General features: G+C 39.1%; 1 protein-coding gene across 1 annotated transcript in view; it reads left to right on the top strand.

Moving 5' to 3' along the window:
- The window catches only part of LOC126236247 (aurora kinase B-like), a 57,757-nt gene extending 36,064 nt beyond the window's left edge, over positions 1 to 21,693 (top strand). The window contains exon 7 of the mRNA XM_049945396.1: positions 21,429 to 21,693. Coding sequence (XP_049801353.1) covers positions 21,429 to 21,515 — 87 coding nt within the window. The 3' untranslated portion in view covers positions 21,516 to 21,693. The remainder of the gene's footprint in view (positions 1 to 21,428) is intronic.
- The last annotated feature ends 395 nt before the right edge of the window (positions 21,694 to 22,088 follow it).

The following is a 22,088-nucleotide window of genomic DNA, read 5'->3' as shown; positions in this document are numbered from 1 at the left end:
GGTCATCAGTACACATGTTTGCTTTACACAGCCAGCAAGGAGATTACTTTAACGTTTCAGTTTTAGTAAAAGTACAGTGAAAATTCTTTTGACGGAATATAGAGAAACTTCATGTCTGGTATAATCAGAACAAGAGTACTGGCAGGTGACAGAAGTTTGCATTGGACATTTTTACATAGGGAGTCATAAGAAGGAAAATCAAAGACTTTGATGTGGAAGAGCAGTTTCCAACAATAGCAGTTGTATTGGAAAAGTTCAAGATTAAAGTAGAAGACTTTTTGGTATGAGTAAACAATGCCTTGGCATGCTACTTGGAAATTGGGCTTCAGATAAAACAGTTTAATAAAAAGCATGTGCTGAGGGAAAATAATGGAGTAACAGGAAAGGAAGAATTTCTATGGAAAAATAAAATACTTGTGATCATTGGACTGACTTGCTACAATGAGGTGAATTGGTGTGGTACAAACCATTCTAAGAACTTTGGATGTCAGGAACAGGCCGGCCGAAGTGGCCGTGCGGTTAAAGGCGCTGCAGTCTGGAACCGCAAGACCGCTACGGTCGCAGGTTCGAATCCTGCCTCGGGCATGGATGTTTGTGATGTCCTTAGGTTAGTTAGGTTTAACTAGTTCTAAGTTCTAGGGGACTAATGACCTCAGCAGTTGAGTCCCATAGTGCTCAGAGCCATTTGAACCATTTTTTTTGTCAGGAACAAAAATTGCCTTATGCATAAGAAAATGTACTTAATTACCTTGGAGAAAGTGTTAAAGTGAATGGCTTGTAAGGAAGAATTCAAACTCCGTGTGTGTGTGTGGGGGGGGGGGGGGGCTTATAATGTGCACATTGGGAATGAAGATGGGTTCATTTAAAATTGTGGCTTGTCTTATTGGGCAAAAAGGAGGTGCAGATCATCTTCCTGAGGTAACACACTATAAAAAGTGGTTTAGGAGTGTTCTTTAAAAATTGCTAAACAGGTCTGCAATTGTTATAGATCAGGCTCTGTACTACAGGGTGGTAAATAGAGTATTGTGAAATACACCCAATGTCATATTGTACATGGAATTTACTAAAGCGTGTCTGCTGGAATACACAGGATTGCACATCAGGTCACAATACCTTCTGGAAAGTATATTGGGCTCAGCTGACAAGGAAATTCAAGTTCTGTGGTTGCCCGTTTTGCACTGTGAAATGAACACCTCTGTCTTCAGTGCCTTTGTCAAGAACAATGTAGCAAAGAACAAGAATTTTAAGATAAATTGTAATTGACAGCTATGTCATTCTGCTCCGGGAAGTGTTCCCTAAAGTGCCTGAAGGAATCCGGGGAGTCAGGTGCGCAAACTTGAAAACTGATGTGCACAAAGGGCCCACTGTTTCTACTTTGCACTAGAGCTACTGCTGATCCTATTAGATGACTGAAATAGCAGCAGGAAGGCCTCAGACAGATGCAAAAGCAGTTATGGTAGGTTTTATTCCATTCATAATTTTTTCCTACAAAATTTATTCAAACTAATAGATTTCACATTTGCTGTTAAAATGTATGTTACCTTTCATTGTTAATTTTAGAGTTGGTAGTGAACATTCAGCCACAATTTCCCACTTTATTGTCCCCTAATTGTAACAACTACTTAATCCAGCAATTCTATATTTGAATGTCAGTACGAAGTTGCCATTCTTTGCTGGTGAATAGGGGCCTATCAAGCATTATAACAATGGCAGCATGCTGGTGTGACAACTACACTCCACTGCTGCCTTGTGTATATTGCAGCTACTAAAGCAATTGCTTAACAGACTCTTAATCTGACGAAAATGGGGAGTATTCATTGGTAATGACATACAAAGCAACTAAAAAGTTAAAGTTTTACAACGGTGCTTTCTCGCAGTAGTTTAATTGTAGAGTTGTGAATTTTACATTACAGCAATGAAACAACTAATCAGAAAATAATGAAAATCACCCTGCAAATAGAAAATGATTATCTTTAAACTGTGCAAAAGAAATTTTGCTTATAATTATGGTTTCATTTCTACGACTCCTCAAAGTTGAAACTTGCCAAAAAAAAAAAAAATGCTCGAGAAAGCATAGTTTCTCTTAAATATTACCAAGTATGTTGCCCTCTTTTCAATCAAAATACGCAGTCTGTCCCACAGAAAAGGTGACAGATTTTATATTTGCGGAATCACTACTACCATATGTGATATGATGCAGGAATTAATTAGCATAGTGTTTAGTGTAGCTGCTGTTCTAAAAGGAAGAGTGCTGGTATCACTGACCGCTCATAGTAAACAAAACTGTAGCAGTATGTTTTCACCCTCAGACATGAAATGAACAATGGAGCAATGTGCCAACATTAAGCTTTGTTTTGAAATGGGTAAGAATGCCACAGAAACTATTGAAATTATACAGTGCATTCACGGTAGTGCAGCAGGGGGCCATAAAAACGTTTTTAAGGGGTTTGCAAGATTTCGTGATGGCAGATAGATCATTGAAGATGATAGACTTCCAGGATCATTGGTGACGGTCGAAGATGATGATCAAAAAGTGGCTGAAATTCTTCGAAATGACCTTGTGAATCTACCAGGACAATTAAGGAGCTCTCTGGGAATTCCTAAAACAACTGTGCACTGCATTGTAACTGAAAATTTGGCCAAAAAGATGATCTGTTGTCACTTTGAGCCCTACACATTCACGGATGATTAAAAACATTTAACAGTGGAACACTGCAGAGAGATGAAACAATTGGCTGATTGGGACACATACTTCTTGTCAAGCATCATAATGGGTGGTGAAACATCGTGTTTTCAGTACGGGTCACTTACAGAGCACCAGAACTTGGAACGGAAAGGTCCAGAATATCCTAAACCAAAAAAGTGTGAATGTAGAAAAGTTGTCAAGACACTGCTCACAATTTCCTTTTGTTCCATAGGAATTATCCATAAAGAATTTGATCCAGAAGATCAAATTGTAATGAACATTATTACTTGGGTGTTCTAACTCCTCTTGTGGGCAAGGATTGTTCAGGTGAGTCCTGAATACCACAACCAAGAAACATGGTGTTTGTTGTATGACAATGCTCTGGTGCACAAAAGCAAGATCGTACACCATTTCTTGGCTAAAAAAGGTATCGTTGTGCTTGGCTGCCCTCCTTATTTGCTGGATTTGGCTCTGTGCGACTTCTGGCCATTTCCCAAACTGAAAGTGGCTATGAAAAGACAGTGTTTAGACAAGATTTCTGATATCCAGAAGGCTACATTAACAGTCTGAAGGCAATTCCAATTATTGACTATCAGAATTGTTTTTAACCATTTTTCCAACACTTCCAATATCACAAGGAGACTATTTTGAATAAGAAAGACAGGTACGCTGCAAACAACCAACGTCTTGTATTTTATATCATATCAGTCATCTTTTTTGTAGCATGGACTACATAATATTCATACACCAGAAAACAAATATTTCCACCGTTCTGGCAAGGTACAATACATAGATATTTGTTGTGCGAAGTAACCAGAACGTATGTTTAAAGTCAGGGGTCAGTCGTTGTGAAAAAGGAAATGGATAATAGGAATTGTAGGCGTGTGTTTGTGTTTCTATTGACAGGTTTCATGAACAAATGTCATGGAAAAATAATTAGTATTTGTCAGGCAGCTGATGAAGGCTCCATTATTACTGTAAGCATATGGATTCGATAGCATCCAAATACTTAAGAACAGTCAGCTGAAAGAGACGGGTAGAGAATGTAATTTTATTTTAATGGGTCAATCTTTATGAGGAAACTAAATTTAGAATTTGTAATTTACAATGTCTTGTAAAGAATAATATAAATTACGATGATTAATACTGATACCATTGTACAGTTAGAAATTCTGTTGCCAGATTAGAAAAATCAAATATAGCCCTCACAGTAATAGACCTTCTTTGGATGTTAACAGCAAAAAGGGAGGAATCTGCAAAATCATTGTGCAGACAATGGTTTGACAGTTTATGCTGTGGGCCTCGTTTTTGTTATGCCATGATTCAGTAGTCTCCTTGTGGATGTGATAATCCCATTGGACTTCAGTAATTTGAAAGATCGTTGCTTATCTAAGTGAATTATTTTGAAAATAAATTCTGATGTGATACTCTGCTTGTGTTGTTGGGCTTCATAGTCTATTGGTAAATAGAGTCCAGGTAACAGAAAAGTCACGGCTTCAAATACTAATCACACTGCATTTTTTGTCTGCCTTTACCCTAGCCTTCAGCTCTCAACAATGTGAAGATTTGTCAGACATGACTGACACATGGTTTGGATTCCACATTAGGTCCTACTTTCCTCCAGTAAGATTATGCCAAAATTGAAGACTAGCGCAAGGCCATTGAGGCACATGAAATTGTTCATTTCAGTTTATAACAATGTTGTCCGTGAAGTTCTTACTTGCCTCTAATTCTCTGCATACACTAAGTTGTAAAAATGGAAATGCAGATGCAAGTTCCAATGCATCTTGTTGATTTAATTGGTTCTTGTCAGCGTGTGATTACAAATGGGGGCAGATTGCCCTCTAGGGAGGGGGGGGGGGGGACTTTATTATTACACATGATCAAATACTGGACCTGATGGTATGGCGGATTCATGTGCAGAACCAATGGCTGAAAAGTTGTGTGCTAAAAGTGGGGCTACTACACAGTACAATGTGACCACAGCAAGATAACTCTCATCTTGTTCTCATTGCTATAATCACACTAATACTTGGTCTACAGTGTTGGTTTGACACTGGAGTTCTGTTACAGTTGTGGACATGTCTGTTGATGAACCCTTCCTTTTGCAAACACGAAACATAGCAGATACTCAGTTTTCCTGGCTGTCATGAAATAGTAGTAGTAGTGCTGCTGCTGCTGCTGCTGCTGCTGCTGCTACTACTACTACTACTACTACTACTACTACTACTACTACTACTACAATGGGCACCTAAAAGTTCTCTCTGGCATGCTGAGTAACAGAATGTTGAGTTTGAGTGACCCCTTCTTCAGTATGCCGTATAGTGATTCCAGTGACTACTAGATGTCATATTACTGATTGCATTCTTTTACTGTGCATTGTGTTGTACCCTCCAGTCTGATCTTGTTTCAATGATAAATAAAATTGATCTTTATCAGGTATTATGTCTCATTTGATAAGTATAATAAGTACAAACCTACATAAGTGTTAAGACATTGGTCTATGACTGGGGTTATTAGTCAGCCACATACTATGCTCATGATTTAGAGAATTTATTAGGTTGGTGCATAAGTTTGCAGCATTTTTGTTTTGTAAGTTGGTATTCCAGTTGCTATGGGTTTATTTATTTATTTATTGTCATCTTTTTATAGTTCACTTTTGCTATTTGTGTTCACATATTGTCTTTTGGAGACAGTGAGTGAATTTGTGGACACTAGAAAATGCTGTTACAAGTGGAGAAATCTGAATGTTTCCAGCATATTCTTCTACTTGAGTTCAATAAAGGGGGTGACAGCAGCAAAGCCAGGCAGAAACATTAGCACCGTGTATGGGGATAATGCCATTGGACGCTTTAGCATGGCAAGAAAATAGGCAACGGCCTTGCCGCAGTGGATTAGATTAGATTAATACTTGTTCCATAGATCATGAATATGACACTTCGTAATGATGTGGAACTTGTCGGTTAATAAAAGATGTCTGTACAAGATATTACATTACACAAAATATTGCATGACACTAATGTTTAAGTCTTTTTCCCCCTTAATTTATATCTAAAAATTCAGCCAATGAGTAGAAGGAGTTGTCATCTAGAAATTCTTTTAACTTATTTTTAAATGTTAGTTGGCTATCTGTCAGGCTTTTGATGCTGTTTAGTAGGTGACCAAAGACTTTTGTGGCAGCATAATTTACCCCTTTCTGTGCCAAAGTCAGATTTAACCCTGCATAGTGAAGATCATCCTTTCTCCTGGTGTTATAGCTATGCACACTGCTATTACTTTTGAACTGGGCTGGATTATTAACAACAAATTTCATAAGTGAATATATATATACTGTGAGGATCCTTAGATGTCTGCAGGATGACTGTGGGTGGGCTCCAGCAATTATTCTGATTACACGTTTTTGAGCAATGAATACTTTTCTACTCAACAATGAATTACCCCAGAATATGATGCCATACGAAAGCAGTGAATGAAAGTAGGCATAGTAAGCTAATTTACTGAGATTTTTATCACCAAAATTTGCAATAACCCTAATAGCATACGTAGCTGAACTCAGACGTTTCAGCAGACCATCAATGTGTTGCTTCCAGTTTAACCTCCTATCAATGGACACACCTAAAAATTTTGAAAATTCTACCTTAGCTACAGGCTACTGATCAAAGTCTATATTTATTACTGGAGTTGTGCCATTTACTGTACGGAACTGTATATACTGTGTTTCATCAAAATTTAAAGAGTCCGTTTGCTGAGAACCACTGAATAATTTTGTGAAAAACATCATTTACAATTACATCACTTAGTTCTTGGTTTTTGGATGTTATTACTATACTTGTATCGTCAGCAAAAAGAACTAACTTTGCATATTCATCAATGTGGAATGGTAAGTCATTAATGTATATCAAGAACAGTAAAGGACCTAAGACCGAACCCTGTGGGACCCTGTACTTGATAGCCCCCCCAGTTTGAGGAATCAGCTGTTGTTTTAACATTACATGAACCACTTATTTCAACTTTCTGCATTCTTCCAGTTAAGTATGAATTAAACGATTTGTGCACTGCCCCCCTCAAACCATAATGATTTAGCTTATCTAAAAGAATTCCATGATTTACACAATCAAAGGCCTTCGAGAGATCACAAAAAATACCAATGGGTGATGTCCGGGTATTCAGAGCATTTAATATTTGATCAGTGAAAGCGTATATAGCATTTTCTGTTGAAAAGTCTATCGGGGAAAACACCCTGCTCCAAAGAGCTATTACATACGTGGCTGAGAATCCTACTTATCTGTGGGGAACGAGCTTTAAGTACCTTGCTGGAAATGCCATCAATTCCGTAAGAGCTTTTACTTTTCAGTGAGTTTATTATTTTACTGATTTCAGAGGGAGAGGTTGGTGGAATTACAGTTGTTTCAAACTGCACAGTTATGGCCTCTTCTATTAGTAGCCTTGCCTCTTCCAGTGAAGATCTAGATCCTGTTTTCTCCACAACATTTAAAAAATGATTATTGAAAGTATTTTCAATTTCTGATTGTTTGTTAGTACACTTGTCATTCAGTTTTATGGCACTAAAGTCTTCCTGTGCTCTTGGTTGCCCTGTTTCCCTTTAAATAATATTCCAAATTGATTTAATTTTGTTATCAGAGTTACTGATCTCAGACATGATACACATGCTTCTGGACTTCTTAATAACTTTTCTTAGTACCACACAATAGTTTTTATAATATTGAACAATTTCGGGGTCAGTACTCCCTCTTGCTGTTAGATACAGTTCTCTTTTACGGTTGCAAGATATTCCTTTAGTTAGCCATGGTTTTTTATATGTTTCCTTGGAATTATGTTTAACTATTTTCTTGGGAAAACAATTTTCAAATGCCCTTAAAAATGTACCGTGAAATAAGTTATATTTCAAATTTGCATCAGGTTCTTTATACACTTCATCCCAGTCTAGTTGCTGTAGGCTTTCCCTAAAGTTTGCAATATTTATATTGTTAATTGAACGCACTGCTTTGAAAGTCTGATTTGATATACTGCATGGAGCTACGTCATGTACTGTAACTAGCTGTGCACCGTGATCTGAAAGACCATTCTCAACAGGATAAGCATTTATGTCCTTAAACTTATCTTGGTCTATAAAAAAGTTATCTATTAATGTACTGCTGTTCTTTGTAATCAGAGTAGGAAAGTCAATGACTGAGCTCAAATTGAAAGAACTGAGTAATACTACAAGGTCATTCTTCCTATTACACTCTTTCAGGGAGTCAACATTGAAATCCCCACAAATAATAATTTGCTTCCCCCTGTCTGACAGATAGCACAACAAAGCATCCAAGTTTTCTAGAAATAGCTGGAAGTTCCCTGAGGGGGACCTATACACTGTTACAATTATGAAAGTGCCATCATTTAGTTTAAGTTCAGTGGCACATGCTTCCATATGTTGCTCTACATAAAATTTTTTAGTTTCTAAATTTTTTACACTGTGGAAGCTTTTGACATATATGGCAACTCCTCTCATCATATTATCTCTACTTACATGTGCAGCTAATTTGTACCCATTGATGCTAACCTTTTGCATATCAGTGACAATGTGATGCTCAGACAGGCATAGTACATCTATTACATTCTCAGTTTCTATATCTTGTAAACAAAGCAGATGCTCATCAATTTTATTCTTCAATCCCCCAATATTTTGATGAAATATACTAACATTATTTTTCACTTTACTTTTGTGAGTATCTTGAACTTTTTTAACATCTTTAGTACTTGCCTGGCTGAGTTTCCCACTGGAAACTGATCTTACACTAAAAAAGAGTTTCCACCATGAGATGTAGTTCCTCCCCCCTTTAAGTTTCCTGCTATCAGCCCAGCCAGTTTACCCTTCCCTTTCTTGTTGAGGTGTAGGCCATGTCTAGTATAGTTCCACCTACAGAGTGAATCAACAGGAACCACACCAATGTGTGACCCTGCACCAGATGCAAGTAGCCGTTCCAACTCCAAATTAACTCTCTTGACAGAAGAGCTCAAATGTCTTCCTTAGTAAAGCCTCTACATAGTGAACCTAAATCCTCTGTAACCTGCCTCAGTCCAGCACTAGGTTTGAAAAAACTTGTGACCTGGTATTCTGACCCTAATTCATCCTGCAGAAGTTGGCCCACACCCCTAGCATGTGAACTACCTAGCAACAAGACTTTCTTTCTCTTTGCAGACTTCCCTACATTCTTATTCAATTTGCTGCTGAAAGCTTGTTGAGCCCTGTCTACATCTACATCTGTGAGAGGCTCATCAGTTTCTGACTGAGGCAACAGGTCAAACCTATTTTGTACATTAATAACAAAGCTGTCAGAAGAATTTCTTGGCCTGTTCCTTATGCCTGTTGCCACTTCCCACCCCTGTTTACCCTTCTCCCCCCTTAACCTGCCCAGTTCTCGCCTAGCCTCATCTAACTCAGCCTGAAGGGCAGCAATTTTCCCCTCCTGTTCCACAATCTTTCTATCTCTGCTGCATAACCTACAGAACCACTGATGAGTCTCGCTCATTTTCCCAATTCCCACACCACTACAATCGCCCCAATGAAAAAAGTTACTACATCCATCACACCAGACCCCGGAGCTAACGATTCTACGGCACGTCAGGCACTTTACACTCATGGTTACACCAGTTCCCGTGAGATCACCGAAGTTAAGCGCTGTCGGGTGTGGTCGGCGCTTGGATGGGTGACCATCCAGGCCGCCATGCGCTGTTGCCGTTTTTCGGAGTGCACTCAGCCTCATGATGACAATTGAGGAGCTACTCGCCCGATTAGTAGAGGGTTCGGTCAAGAATACCATCATAACGACCGGGAGAGCGGTATGCTGACCCCATGCCCTCCTATCCGCATCCTCCTCTGAGGATGATAAGGTGGTCGGATGGTCCTGATGGACCACTTGTGGCCTGTAGATGGAGTGGTTTTTTATGGCAAGAAAATGGTTTTCTCATTATGAGGATTGTTTTGACATTACTGACTCTCTACATTTAGAAAGACCTTTTGGGTTTGGTGATAATTTACACACATTAATCCACAATGATCCTTTGTAATGTACTAGAGAACTGGCAAATATGATGCGATGTAATCATCACACCATCATGCGACATTTGCATGAAGGTACTAGGGACAGAAAGTTGGCTGAAACCAGACGTAAACAGTAATGAAATCCTAAACTCAGATTGGAATGTATACCGCAGAGACAGGCTGGACAGTGAAGTGGGAGGCGTGTTTATAGCGATAAGAAGTGCAATAGTATGAAGGAAATTGACAGAGATCCTAAATGTGAAATAATTTGGGTGAAGGTCATGGTTAAAGCAGGCTCAGACATGGTAATTGGATGTCTCTATGGGCCCCCTGGTTCAGCAGCTGCTGTGGCTGAGCACCTGAAGGATAATTTGGAAAATATTTAGAGTAGATTTCCCCACCATGTTATAGTTCTGGGTGGAGATTTTAATTTGCCGGATATAGACTGGGAGCCTCGAACGTTTATAACGGGTGGCAGGGACAAAGAATCCCGTGAAATCTTTTTAAGTGCATTATCTGAAAACTACCTTGAGCAGTTAAACAGAGAACTGACTCGTGGCGATAACAAAATCTGGTGACAAACAGACCCGAACTATTTGAAACAGTTAACGCAGAACAGGGAATCGGCGATCATAAAGCGGTTACTGCATGGATGATTTCAGCCGTAAGTAGAACTATTAAAAAAGGTAGGAAGATTTTTCTGTTTAGCAAAAGTGACAAAAAGCAGATTACAGAGTACCTGATGGCTCAACACAAAAGTTTTGTCTCAAGTACAGATAGTGTTGAGGATCAGTGGACAAAGTTCAAAACCATCATACAATATGTGTTAGACGAGTATGCGCCAAGCAAGATCGTAAGAGATGGAAAAGAGCCACCGTGGTACAACAACCGAGTTGGAAAACTGCTGCGGAAGCAAAGGGAACTTCACAGCAAACATAAACTTAGCCAAAGCCTTGCATACGAACAAAAATTATGCGAAGCGAAATCTATGCGAGAGGCGTTCAATAAATTCGAAAGTAAAGTTCTATGTACTGACTTGGCAGAAAATCCTAAGAAATTTTGGTCTTATGTCAAAGCGGTAGGTGGATCAAAACAAAATGTCCAGACACTCTGTGACCAAAATGGTACTGAAACAGAGGATGACAGACTAAATGCCGAAATACTAGTTAGCACACTGGACTCGCATTCAGGAGGACGGCGTATCAAGCCCGCGTCCGGCCATCCTGATTTAGGTTTTCCGTGATTTCCCTCAATCGCTTCAGGCAAATGCCGGGACGGTTCCTTAGAAAGGGCACGGCCGATTTCCTTCCCCATCCTTTCCTAATCCGAGCTTGTGCTCCATCTCTAATGACCTCGTTGTCGACGGGACGTTAAACAGTAATCTACTCCTCCTCCGAAATACTAAATGTCTTTTTCCAAAGCTGTTTCACAGAGGAAGACTGCACTGTAGTTCCTTCTCTAGATTGTCGTACAGATGACAAAATGGTAGAAACCAAAATAACCAAAATAGACAACAGAGGGAAAGAGAAACAATTAAAATCGCTCAAAAGAGGAAAGGCCACTGAACCTGATAGGATACCAGTTCGATTTTACACAGAGTACACGAAGGAACTTGCTCCCCTTCTTGCAGCGGTGTACCGTTGGTCTGTAGAAGAGCGTAGCGTTCCAAAGGATTGGAAAAGGGCACAGGTCATCCCCGTTTTCAAGAAGGGACATCGAACAGATGTGCAGAACTATAGACCTATATCTCTAACGTCGATCAGTTGTAGAATTTTGGAACACGTATTATGTTCGAGTATAATGACTTTTCTGGAGACTAGAAATCTACTGTGTAGGAATCAGCATGGGTTTCGAAAAAGACGGTCGTGTGAAACCCAGCTCGCGCTATTCGTCCACGAGACTCAGAGGACCATAGACACGGGTTCACAGGTAGATGCCGTGTTTCTTGACTTCCCCAAGGCATTCGATACAGTTCCCCACAGTCGTTTAATGAACAAAGTAAGAGCATATGGACTATCAGACCAGTTGTGTGATTGGATTGAAGAGTTCCTAGATAACAGAACGCAGCAAGTCATTCTCAATGGAGAGAAGTCTTCCGAAGTAAGAGTGATTTCAGGTGTGCTGCAGGGGAGTGTCGTAGGACCGTTGCGATTCACAATATACATAAATGACCTTGTGGATAACATCGGAAGTTCACTGAGGCTTTTTGCGGATGGTGCTGTAGTATATCGAGAGGTTTTAACAATGGAAAATTGTACTAAAATGCAGGAGGATCTGCAATGAATTGACGCATGGTGCAGGGAATGGCAATTGAATCTCAGTGTAGACAAGTGCAATGTGCTGCGAATACATAGAAAAATCCCATATCATTTAGCTACAAAATAGCAGGTCAGCAACTGGAAGCAGTTAATTCCATAAATTATCTGGGAGTACGCATTAGGAGTGATTTAAAATGGAATGATCATATGAAGTTGATTGTCGGTAAAGCTGATGCCAGACTGAGATTCATTAGAAAAATCCTAAGGAAATGCAATCCGAAAACAAAGGAAGTAGGTTACAGTACGCTTGTTCGCCCACTGCTTGAATACTGCTCAGCAGTGTGGGATCCGTACCAGATAGGGTTGATAGAAGAGATAGAGAAGATCCAACGGAGAGCAGCGCGCTTCGTTACAGGATCATTTAGTAATAGCGAAAGTGTTACGGAGATGATAGACAAACTCCAGTGGAAGACACTGCAGGAGAGACGCTCAGTAGCTCGGTACGGGCGTTTGTTGAAATTTTGAGGACATAACTTCACTGAAGAGTCAAGCAGTATATTGCTCCCTCCGACGTATATCTCGCTAAGAGACCATGAGGATAAAATCAGAGAGATTAGAGCCCACACAGAAGCATGCTGATAATCCTTCTTTCCACGAACAGTACGAGACTTGAATAGAAGGGAGAAACGATAGAGGTACTCAAGGTACCCTCCGCCACACACCGTCAGGTGGCTTGCGGAGTATGGATGTAGATGTTGATGTAGAAGGGGAGTTAAAAAAAAATTGGGTTATGTGTATGGCATGCAGTAAGCCAAAATCACAGTAATCAGTGGGTGGCCATATGTGCATCTCGGCTAACTCGTCATCAATTGGTTCTTGAACAACACCAACCATTCCATCTTGTAACGGGAAACGAAAGGAGTGGTTGAGCCCAAACAAAGCAGCAACTCTTTGTACAAAAACCTGTGTGCATCCACAAAAGATAATGTTGTGTATCTGTGGAAAAGTGATGGTGTGGTGTACTAAGAGTTGCTTCTCTGAGGTGTAATCATCACTGCTGATATTTATTGTCAACAACTAAGACATCTTGCAGATGCAGTCGGAAAACAGCAACCAGGAAGACTGCATGAAGTAATGCTATCCCACAATAATGCCCGCATGCATTCTGCCAAACCTACAAAAAACACTACAGGCATTGGGTTTGGACATTATTCTGCTTGCACCTTATTCATCTGTGTCCCCTCATATTTGCAACATTTCTCCTCTCCCTTGAACAACCTTCAATGAACTTAGTTTCCGGGTTAAAATGCCCTCCAAATATGGCTCGACAAGTTCTTCGCCTCAAAACCATGTAATATCTACAGTCTCAATTCAAAAAGTTATCCAAGCATTGGCAGACTGCTGTAAATAGTGAAGGAGAGTATATTATTGATGACTGAAGCCTGTTATGTGTATCAGTTGTGTTTATTGAACTTACATAAAAAGCTACAAAACTGTTCACCAACCCAATAGTTCATGAATAGTCATTGGTATAAGTAAGTAATTGTAGTGTTAGCCTTAATAATGCCTCCTAAGCACTCGCGTAACAGTAGAGTGTGTGTGTGTGTGTGTGTGTGTGTGCGTGTGCGCGCCAGTACCCTTGGCTGGAAATAGCTCTATCAGAATGTGTCCTCAGTGTGTGTGCTCTGTCTAAACAATAATGAATAACACTATCATAATAATTCAAGTTCACTAACCCAAAAACAAGAATAACTAGAAGCATACTAATGATGTTTAAATAACAGAACAGTCAATTCAGTTATAAGTCATTGTTCTATCTAGTCCAAATGATCCAGCATTGAATGCAAAACAATACATTACAGCTGCAAATGATTCATTTTCCAAAATGAGTTTGTGTTGTGTATGAAGCAGCTGTATCTTGAACATGTAACAAATATTCATTTGATAGTAAACTGGTGGTCATGAACATTTGATTGCACTGTCTTTCGGAGACTGTTGAATAAACCTTCTTTCTGAGAATATTGATTATATCTGCATTTGACAGTTACTTCAGTAGATCCAAAATAATTATACTTGCGAAGAAAACCAGTTTACGTTTCTTGCAGCAATTCCTTTCAATAGTGACTTGCCATACTTCATTTTGGATTACTCCAACAAACAGCATTAAATGCCAAACGTACACTGCACAATTTCTACCTTAGTGTCAAATTATAGATAAATTTCCTTTGGCATACTGGAAAAGTTGTGAATACTTATTACAAAAGACTAAAACAGTTTCCTTTCCACAAGGATCATTTCTAAGAAATTGACAAAGTAAGTATGAGAGAACACAACTGTACTGACAGACAAAATCTGTAGTTTATATCACTATATGGAACTTTTAGCTGCTGGCAAGTCTCAAAGTTAAGTCAATGATACTCGCATACCAGGTTGTGAACTCTGCTTCTATTACTAAAATTGTTGAGCACTGTAGTGGGTTAACAAAATTGTGGTTTGAGGGCTGCCATTAGATGAAATGTGCTCTAGGCTATTGAAAAGTTAGGTGCATTCTGGACAGGACAAGACCCTCTGGAAGCTGGACAGCCAGAGATAGTGGTGGCCCCCTTTAGGCAACTCTGCACTCCATATTTCAGCAGAGCAATGGATTGCCCTCTGTGATGGCAATATGGAAAGTGTTATTTGAAGGGTATTCATATGACCCTGCACATGTCCTGTACCACCATAAACAGTCCTGAAACTAGCATCTTTCTTGCTCTAGTCAGTCTACTGTTAAAGTTCTGGTTAAAATCTCATGTGCCACTGACAAAAACGCATGCAGGTCTTGTGAATTAAAGCAGTTATATTGTGGTTTCAGATAGTCAGAATAGTTTAATGCAGACATTCTGTAGATAATTGCACAAGCTCCACTTCGACAAAATCTCCAGATTTTTTTCATATCAAACTTTCGGGCTCTCAGATTTTTGTTGTTGACACATGGGTTGCCTTTTTCCACCTCTGGAAATATTTCAGGAAAAGTTCACTTGATGAGATGAACATTATTAAAAGGAACACTTCAGATGTTTAGTGTTACTTTGTCACTCTTCCTGACAGGTGGCATATGATAACTGACCATTATAAGTGCTCATTTTGTTTGCATCTGTTTGGCAGATTTGGTTGATTTAGTGTTCTCATTACACTCAGATGGATTTATTCAGTTCTGTAAATTCTGTATAACTTCCAGTGTCATAGACTCTTATTTTCTACTCTTTAGCAGCCGTTGAAAGCCTTATGCAGTATTGTTTTCTCTGATATTGGTACCATCTCCATTAATATCCTACTCAGTTACAAACATTTCTTGTATCTATCACAGCTTCTTCTCTTACTAGTGAGTTAAACATGTTAATATGTTTTGTACTGTTCATGTTTAATAGGTATGCCATAGTTGCCATCACAGCAGAGGGCTATCTGTTGAGAGGCAGTCAAACATCTAGGTCCTGAATAGGAACAACAGCCTTCCACTAATTTCAGGTAGTGACAGTCTTGATGATTGACTGAACCAGCCTTGTAACATCAAAACATGGCCTTGATGTGTTCTACTGTATGGTGAAGACGATGGCATCCTTTTGGGTAAAATATTTCAGAGGTACAATATTTCCCCATTCGGATCTCTGAGCAGGAACTACTAGGAGGATGTCTCCAGGAAAACCAAACTGGCATTCTATGGTTGGAGTGTGGAGTGTTAGATTTCTTAATTGGGCAGCTGGGGTAGAAAATTTAAAAAAGGAAAGAATAGGTTGAAGTAATAGTGGAATTTCAAACTTTGGTGTAAGGATGAATGTGGCTTGTAGTCAGGTGAGTGTAGGGCTGTAATTACAAATCAAATAGGGTAATACAGGAAAGAGTGTTAAATGAATAAGAAAATAAGAATGTGGGTAAGCCACTAGAACAGCATAGTTAACACATTATTAGACAAGATACATAAGGCCAACACCCACCATGATAGTAGTTCATATGACAACTAGTTCTGAACATGACGGAGAGGTTGAAAAACTGTGTGATCAGATAAAAGAAATCATTTGGATACTTAAGGGAGAGGAAAACATTAATGTGATGGGGACTGGGGAAAAGGAATGAGAGGAAGCTGCCTGGTAGAATTTTGCATAAAACGTAATTGAATTATTGCTAAGACTCATGAAAGAAATTTGTATTTTGGAAGAGACTGGAGACACTGGAAGGTTTCAGATTAATAAGACCGAGTGAAACAAAGGCTTTACAGCTTGGGAGTGATATAGAAATTTATTGAGTTAAGTTACAGAATCGGTAGATGTCACTTTGTACCAAACAACATAAAGTGTCAAGTGTAATTTTGATTTGATGTGACTAACTTTTGTGATGCGACAAACAGACCACTGGTAATAAATTTCTTCCCACACTTGTTGCAGCAAATTGAACGTAACTTATGCAACATCGGCGTAAATTTGATTTTCTAGGTCAGTTAAATTGTTTGGTAGAGGAGGATCACACACATGGCCTTCAATGAAATCCCAGAGAAACAAATCCAATGGTGTCAAGTCTGTGGAGCGAGGTGACCATTCGGTTGGCCCTTCACGGCCAGTCCACTGGCCTGGGAAGCAATTATCGAGGAAACCTTAAACTTCCTTGAGGAAATAAGATGATGCAATGTCTTGCTGTTATAAATCATCCTGTCTCTCGTCTTGACTGGTTTGTGCAATTGAAAAGTTTTAAAGCATATCCAGATACACAATACCAGTGACAGTTTTCTCAAGAAAGGAGAAAGGACCGCATACTTTGTTTGTTAAGGGCACAAAACCCATTAATTTTGGGGTTGTCATGAACATGTTCCAGGGTTGCCTGTGGATTTTCACTGCCCCATATTCTGCACTTGTGGGTGTTCACTGTGCCACTGATATGAAATGACTCATTGCTGAAGATTATTGTGTTCAAGAATATCTCGTCCTTTATCTGATGCAACATTTCTGCACATAAATGCCCATGAGTAACCTTACCTGCCTTACTAATGTGCTGTGTCATTGGGAATGTGTATGGTTTCGAATGTAAACTTGTATGCAGTACTCGCCACTCAGTCTTTGCGGAATGCCAGTCTCGCGAGATGCACATCATGTTGATGTTTGTGGACTACGAGCAAAGCTCTCCCTAACTTGTTAGACTTGAATCATCAACAGGCGGATGACCCGGTGATTCATCATAGTGCAGTGAACAACTCGTCCCAACAAAGTTCTTGGTAGCAAGAGTAAATTGTAGACCTGCATATAGGTTCTGCAATGTATTTTGTGCAAAATTTACTCTGAACATTGTTGCAGAGTGTGTTTCATGAAACAAAAACACACTGAGCACTCACTCTCTGCACCAGTGAAAGTAGCCATTTTACCTGTGCTCTATGCTGGAACTCCTGGTGATGGAATGGGTTCCTGATGCACTGCTTGAATCAAACCTGAGGTTGTTTGCTACAAAATGACACCTTTACTGATTCTGTAAGTTATCTCAATAAATTTTCATGTCATTCCCAAGCTGTAAAGTCCTTTGAGTCATCCTGTACAATGGCAAGAAACAGATTCTGGAACCAGATTTTAAACTAAGACATATCTAGAGGCAGGTATAGACCCTGACCACAATTTATTGGTAATGAACTACAGTTTAAAACTGAAGAAACTACAAAAAAGTTGCAAATTGAATTGAGACCTGGATAAGTTAAAAGAACCAGAGCTTGTTGAGTTTCAGGGAGAGCATTAGGTAACAATTGACTGAAACAAATGAATACAGTGGAAGACAAATGGGTTGCTTTGAGAATGAAATAGTGAAGACAGGAAGGATCACATAAGTAAAAAGTCTAGTCCTAGTAGAAATCCTTGGATGTCACGGGAGATGTTTAATTTAATAGATGAAAGAAGAAAAAATGCAGAAAAGGGGAATATAGACATGTACAAATAAGACTGACAAAGTGCTAAGTGGTGAAGCAGGAATGGCTAGAAGAAGCTTGCAAGGCTGTATAATCACATATAAGTAGGGGAAGGCTAGATACTGGCTATAGGAAAATAACAGGCCTTTAGAGAAAAGACAACCAGTAGTGTCAAGAACTCAGATGCAAAACCAGTACTAAGCAAAGAAAAGACAGCTGAAGGCAGGAGTATATAAAGTGGCTATAAAATGAAAACATGGAAGAACCCTGGAGATACTAAAAGGTATCAGATAGATTATATAATGGTAAGACAGAGATTTAGGAACCAGGTTTTAAATTGTAAGACATTTCCAGGGGCATATGTGGACTCTGACCACAATCTATTGGTTATGACCTGTAGATTAAAACTGAAGAAACTGCAAAAAGGTGGGAATTTAAAGAGATGGGACCTGGATAAACTGACTAAACCTGATGTTGTACAGAGTTTCAGGGAGAGCATAAGGGAACAATTGGCAAGAATGGGGGAAAGTAATACAGTAGAAGAAGAATGGGTAGCTTTGAGGGATGAAGTGGTGAAGGCAGCAGAGAATCAAGTAGGTAAAAAGACGAGGGCTAGTAGAAATCCTTGGGTAACAGAAGAGATACTGAATTTAGTTGATGAAAGGAGAAAATACAAAAATGCAGCAAGTGAAGCAGGCAAAAAGGAATACAAACGTCTCAAAAACGAGTTCGGCAGGAAGTGCAAAATGGCTAAGCAGGCATGGCTAGAGGACAAAAGTAAGGATGTAGAGGCTTATCTCACTAGGGGTAAGATAGATACTGCCTACAGGAAAATTAAAGAGACCTTTGGAGAGAAGAGAACCACATGTATGAATATCAAGAGCTCAGATGGAAACCCAGTTCTAAGCAAAGAAGGGAAAGCAGAAAGGTGGAAGGAGTATATAGAGGATTTATACAAGGGCGATGTGCTTGAGGACAATATTATGGAAATGGAAGAGGATGTAGATGAAGATGAAATGGGAGATATGATACTGCGTGAAGAGTTTGACAGAGCACTGAAAGACCTGAGTCGAAACAAGGCCCCCGGAGTAGACAACATTCCATTGGAACTACTGACGGCCTTGGGAGAGCCAGTCATGACAAAACTCTACCATCTGGTGAGCAAGATGTATGAGACAGGCGAAATACCCACAGACTTCAAGAAGAATATAATAATCCCAATCCCAAAGAAAGCAGGTGTTGACAGATGTGAAAATTACCGAACTATCAGTTTAATAAGTCACAGCTGCAAAATACTAACACGAATTCTTTACAGACGAATGGAAAAACTAGTAGAAGCCAACCTCGGGGAAGATCAGTTTGGATTCCGTAGAAACACTGGAACACGTGAGGCAATACTGACCTTACGACTTATCTTAGAAGAAAGATTAAGGAAAGGCAAACCTACGTTTCTAGCATTTGTAGACTTAGAGAAAGCTTTTGACAATGTTGACTGGAATACTCTCTTTCAAATTCTAAAGGTGGCAGGGGTAAAATACAGGGAGCGAAAGGCTATTTACAATTTGTACAGAAACCAGATGGCAGTTATAAGAGTCGAGGGACATGAAAGGGAAGCAGTGGTTGGGAAGGGAGTAAGACAGGGTTGTAGCCTCTCCCCGATGTTGTTCAATCTGTATATTGAGCAAGCAGTAAAGGAAACATAAGAAAAATTCGGAGTAGGTATTAAGATCCATGGAGAAGAAATAAAAACTTTGAGGTTCGCCGATGACATTGTAATTCTGTCAGAGACAGCAAAGGACTTGGAAGAACAGTTGAATGGAATGGACAGTGTCTTGAAAGGAGGATATAAGATGAACATCAACAACAGCAAAACGAGGATAATGGAATGTAGTTGAATTAAGTTGGGTGATGCTGAGGGAATTAGATTAGGAAATGAGACACTTAAAGTAGTAAAGGAGTTTCGCTATTTGGGGAGCAAAATAACTGATGATGGTCGAAGTAGAGAGGATATAAAATGTAGACTGGCAATGGCAAGGAAAGCGTTTCTGAAGAAGAGAACTTTGTTAACATCGAGTATAGATTTAAGTGTCAGGAAGTCATTTCTGAAAGTATTTGTATGGAGTGTAGCCATGTATGGAAGTGAAACATGGACGATAAATAGTTTGGACAAGAAGAGAATAGAAGCTTTCGAAATGTGGAGCTACAGAAGAATGCTGAAGATTAGATGGGTAGATCATATAACTAATGAGGAGGTATTGAATAGAATTGGGGAGAAGAGGAGTTTGTGGCACAACTTGACCAGAAGACAGGATCCGTTGGTAGGACATGTTCTGAGGCATCAAGGGATCACCAGTTTAGTATTGGAGGGTAAAAATCGTAGAGGGAGACAAAGAGATGAATACACTAAGCAGATTCAGAGGGATGTAGGTTGCAGTAGGTACTGGGAGATGAAGCTTGCACAGGATAGAGTAGCATGTAGAGCTGCATCAAACCAGTCTCAGGACTGAAGACAGCAACAACAACAAAATGAAAACGGACTTGAAGGCAGTATTACAGAAAGGGAAGAGAACATAGATGAAGAAAAGAGATACTATATGCAAAAAGAATTTGATTGAGCTCTGAAAGCCCCAAGTTGAAACAAGGCCCCAGGAGTAGAGGTAATTACGTGAGAGTTATTGATTTCTGTAGGAGAACAGCAACGACAAAACTATTCTACCTTGTGCAGGATGTACGAGACAGGTGAAATACCATTAGTCCTTATGACAAATATAATAATTCAAATTCCAAAGAAAGTAGTTGCTGACAGGTGTGAGTACTACCAAACTGTTAGTTTAGTAAGTCATGTTTGTGAAGTATTAGCGTGAATTATTTGCAGAAAAATGGAAAAAATTGGTAGTTGACCTTGGGGATGATAAGTTTGGGTTCCAGAGAAAAGTAGAAACAAGCAAGGCAGTACAAGCCTGTGACTTACCTTAGAATACAGATTAAAGTAAGGCAAACCTACATTTATAGCATTTTTTGGAGAGAGATTTTTTGTCACCTAGAATACACTCTTCGGAACTGTGAAAGTTGCAGGGGTAAAATATGGGGAGTGGAAAGTTGTATACAACTTGTACAGAAATCAAATGGCCGTTACGAATCAAGGGGTGCAACATTTGGAAAAGGGACTAAGATAGGAATGTAGCCTATTCCTGATCTTCAATCTGTTCATTGAGCAAGCAGTAGAGGAAACAGAGGAAAAATTTGGAGGAGGAGTTGAAGTTCAGGAAGAATAATTAAAAACTTTGACATTTGCCAATGACATTGTAATTCCAAAATACCATCAAATGCTGATACATCTGTGTAATGGAGGAAGAGAGGAATGACAGTAACTATGGGAAACAACTTTTCATTTATGCATTTTGATTGTTTTCGTTAGTTAGACTGTATATTCTGCCTGTTGATTTGTCTACCAAGAGGACTCTGAAAAAGTCCTTTCTCCTCTAGTGAGAGTCAGTTAAAGTGTTTTCTTTTTATTTACAGCTCCTGCAACGCAATCCAAAGCAGCGTCTCCCATTAAAGCATGTGATGACACATCCTTGGATACAGAACCATGTTAAAGACATTTAATGTAAATGTAAATTGTATTTGTTCCTTTTACTGTACATATCAGAGAGCTGTTGTATATCATATATGTAGAATCTTGTATATACTCTGCATTTTTTTATTTTTATGAAATATTTATATGTTTGTGAATGTTTATAGCATTTTAAGTAACTTCTCAACACTAATAAAAGAATAATTTTAATCTTGTGCATTTTCTGTATGGAGCTTTATTATTTGTGATATGTTGGTAGTGGAGGTGACTAATAAAGACAATGGGTCATTTACAAAAGAGTAACACATTAACAAGTTTATGTGGACTATCAACACTTAATAATTACCAACTATGAACACTGAAGGTTATGTACAAAGAGAGTAATGTTCTTGATGCAAACAAATAGATTAATAATATTTAGAAGTGTCATTGTCTTGCATCAGTAGAAATGACGGCTAAGTCTTGAATGTTAATAACTGGGGAAAGCTTCGCTAAAATAACAGGAAAAATTAATAGGCAAGCAGGCAGCACCAGAGCATAACAGGCTATAATAAAATGTCAGGTGCTTGGTCATTTAGAAGGAATCTGTTCAGCCAATGGTGCCA

The sequence above is a fragment of the Schistocerca nitens genome, chromosome 2 (genome assembly GCF_023898315.1).
Source record: "Schistocerca nitens isolate TAMUIC-IGC-003100 chromosome 2, iqSchNite1.1, whole genome shotgun sequence".
In the NCBI taxonomy this organism is placed as follows: domain Eukaryota; kingdom Metazoa; phylum Arthropoda; class Insecta; order Orthoptera; family Acrididae; genus Schistocerca; species Schistocerca nitens.
The sequence above is the reverse complement of the archived record's forward strand: the minus strand, read 5'-3'. Positions and strand labels throughout refer to the sequence as shown.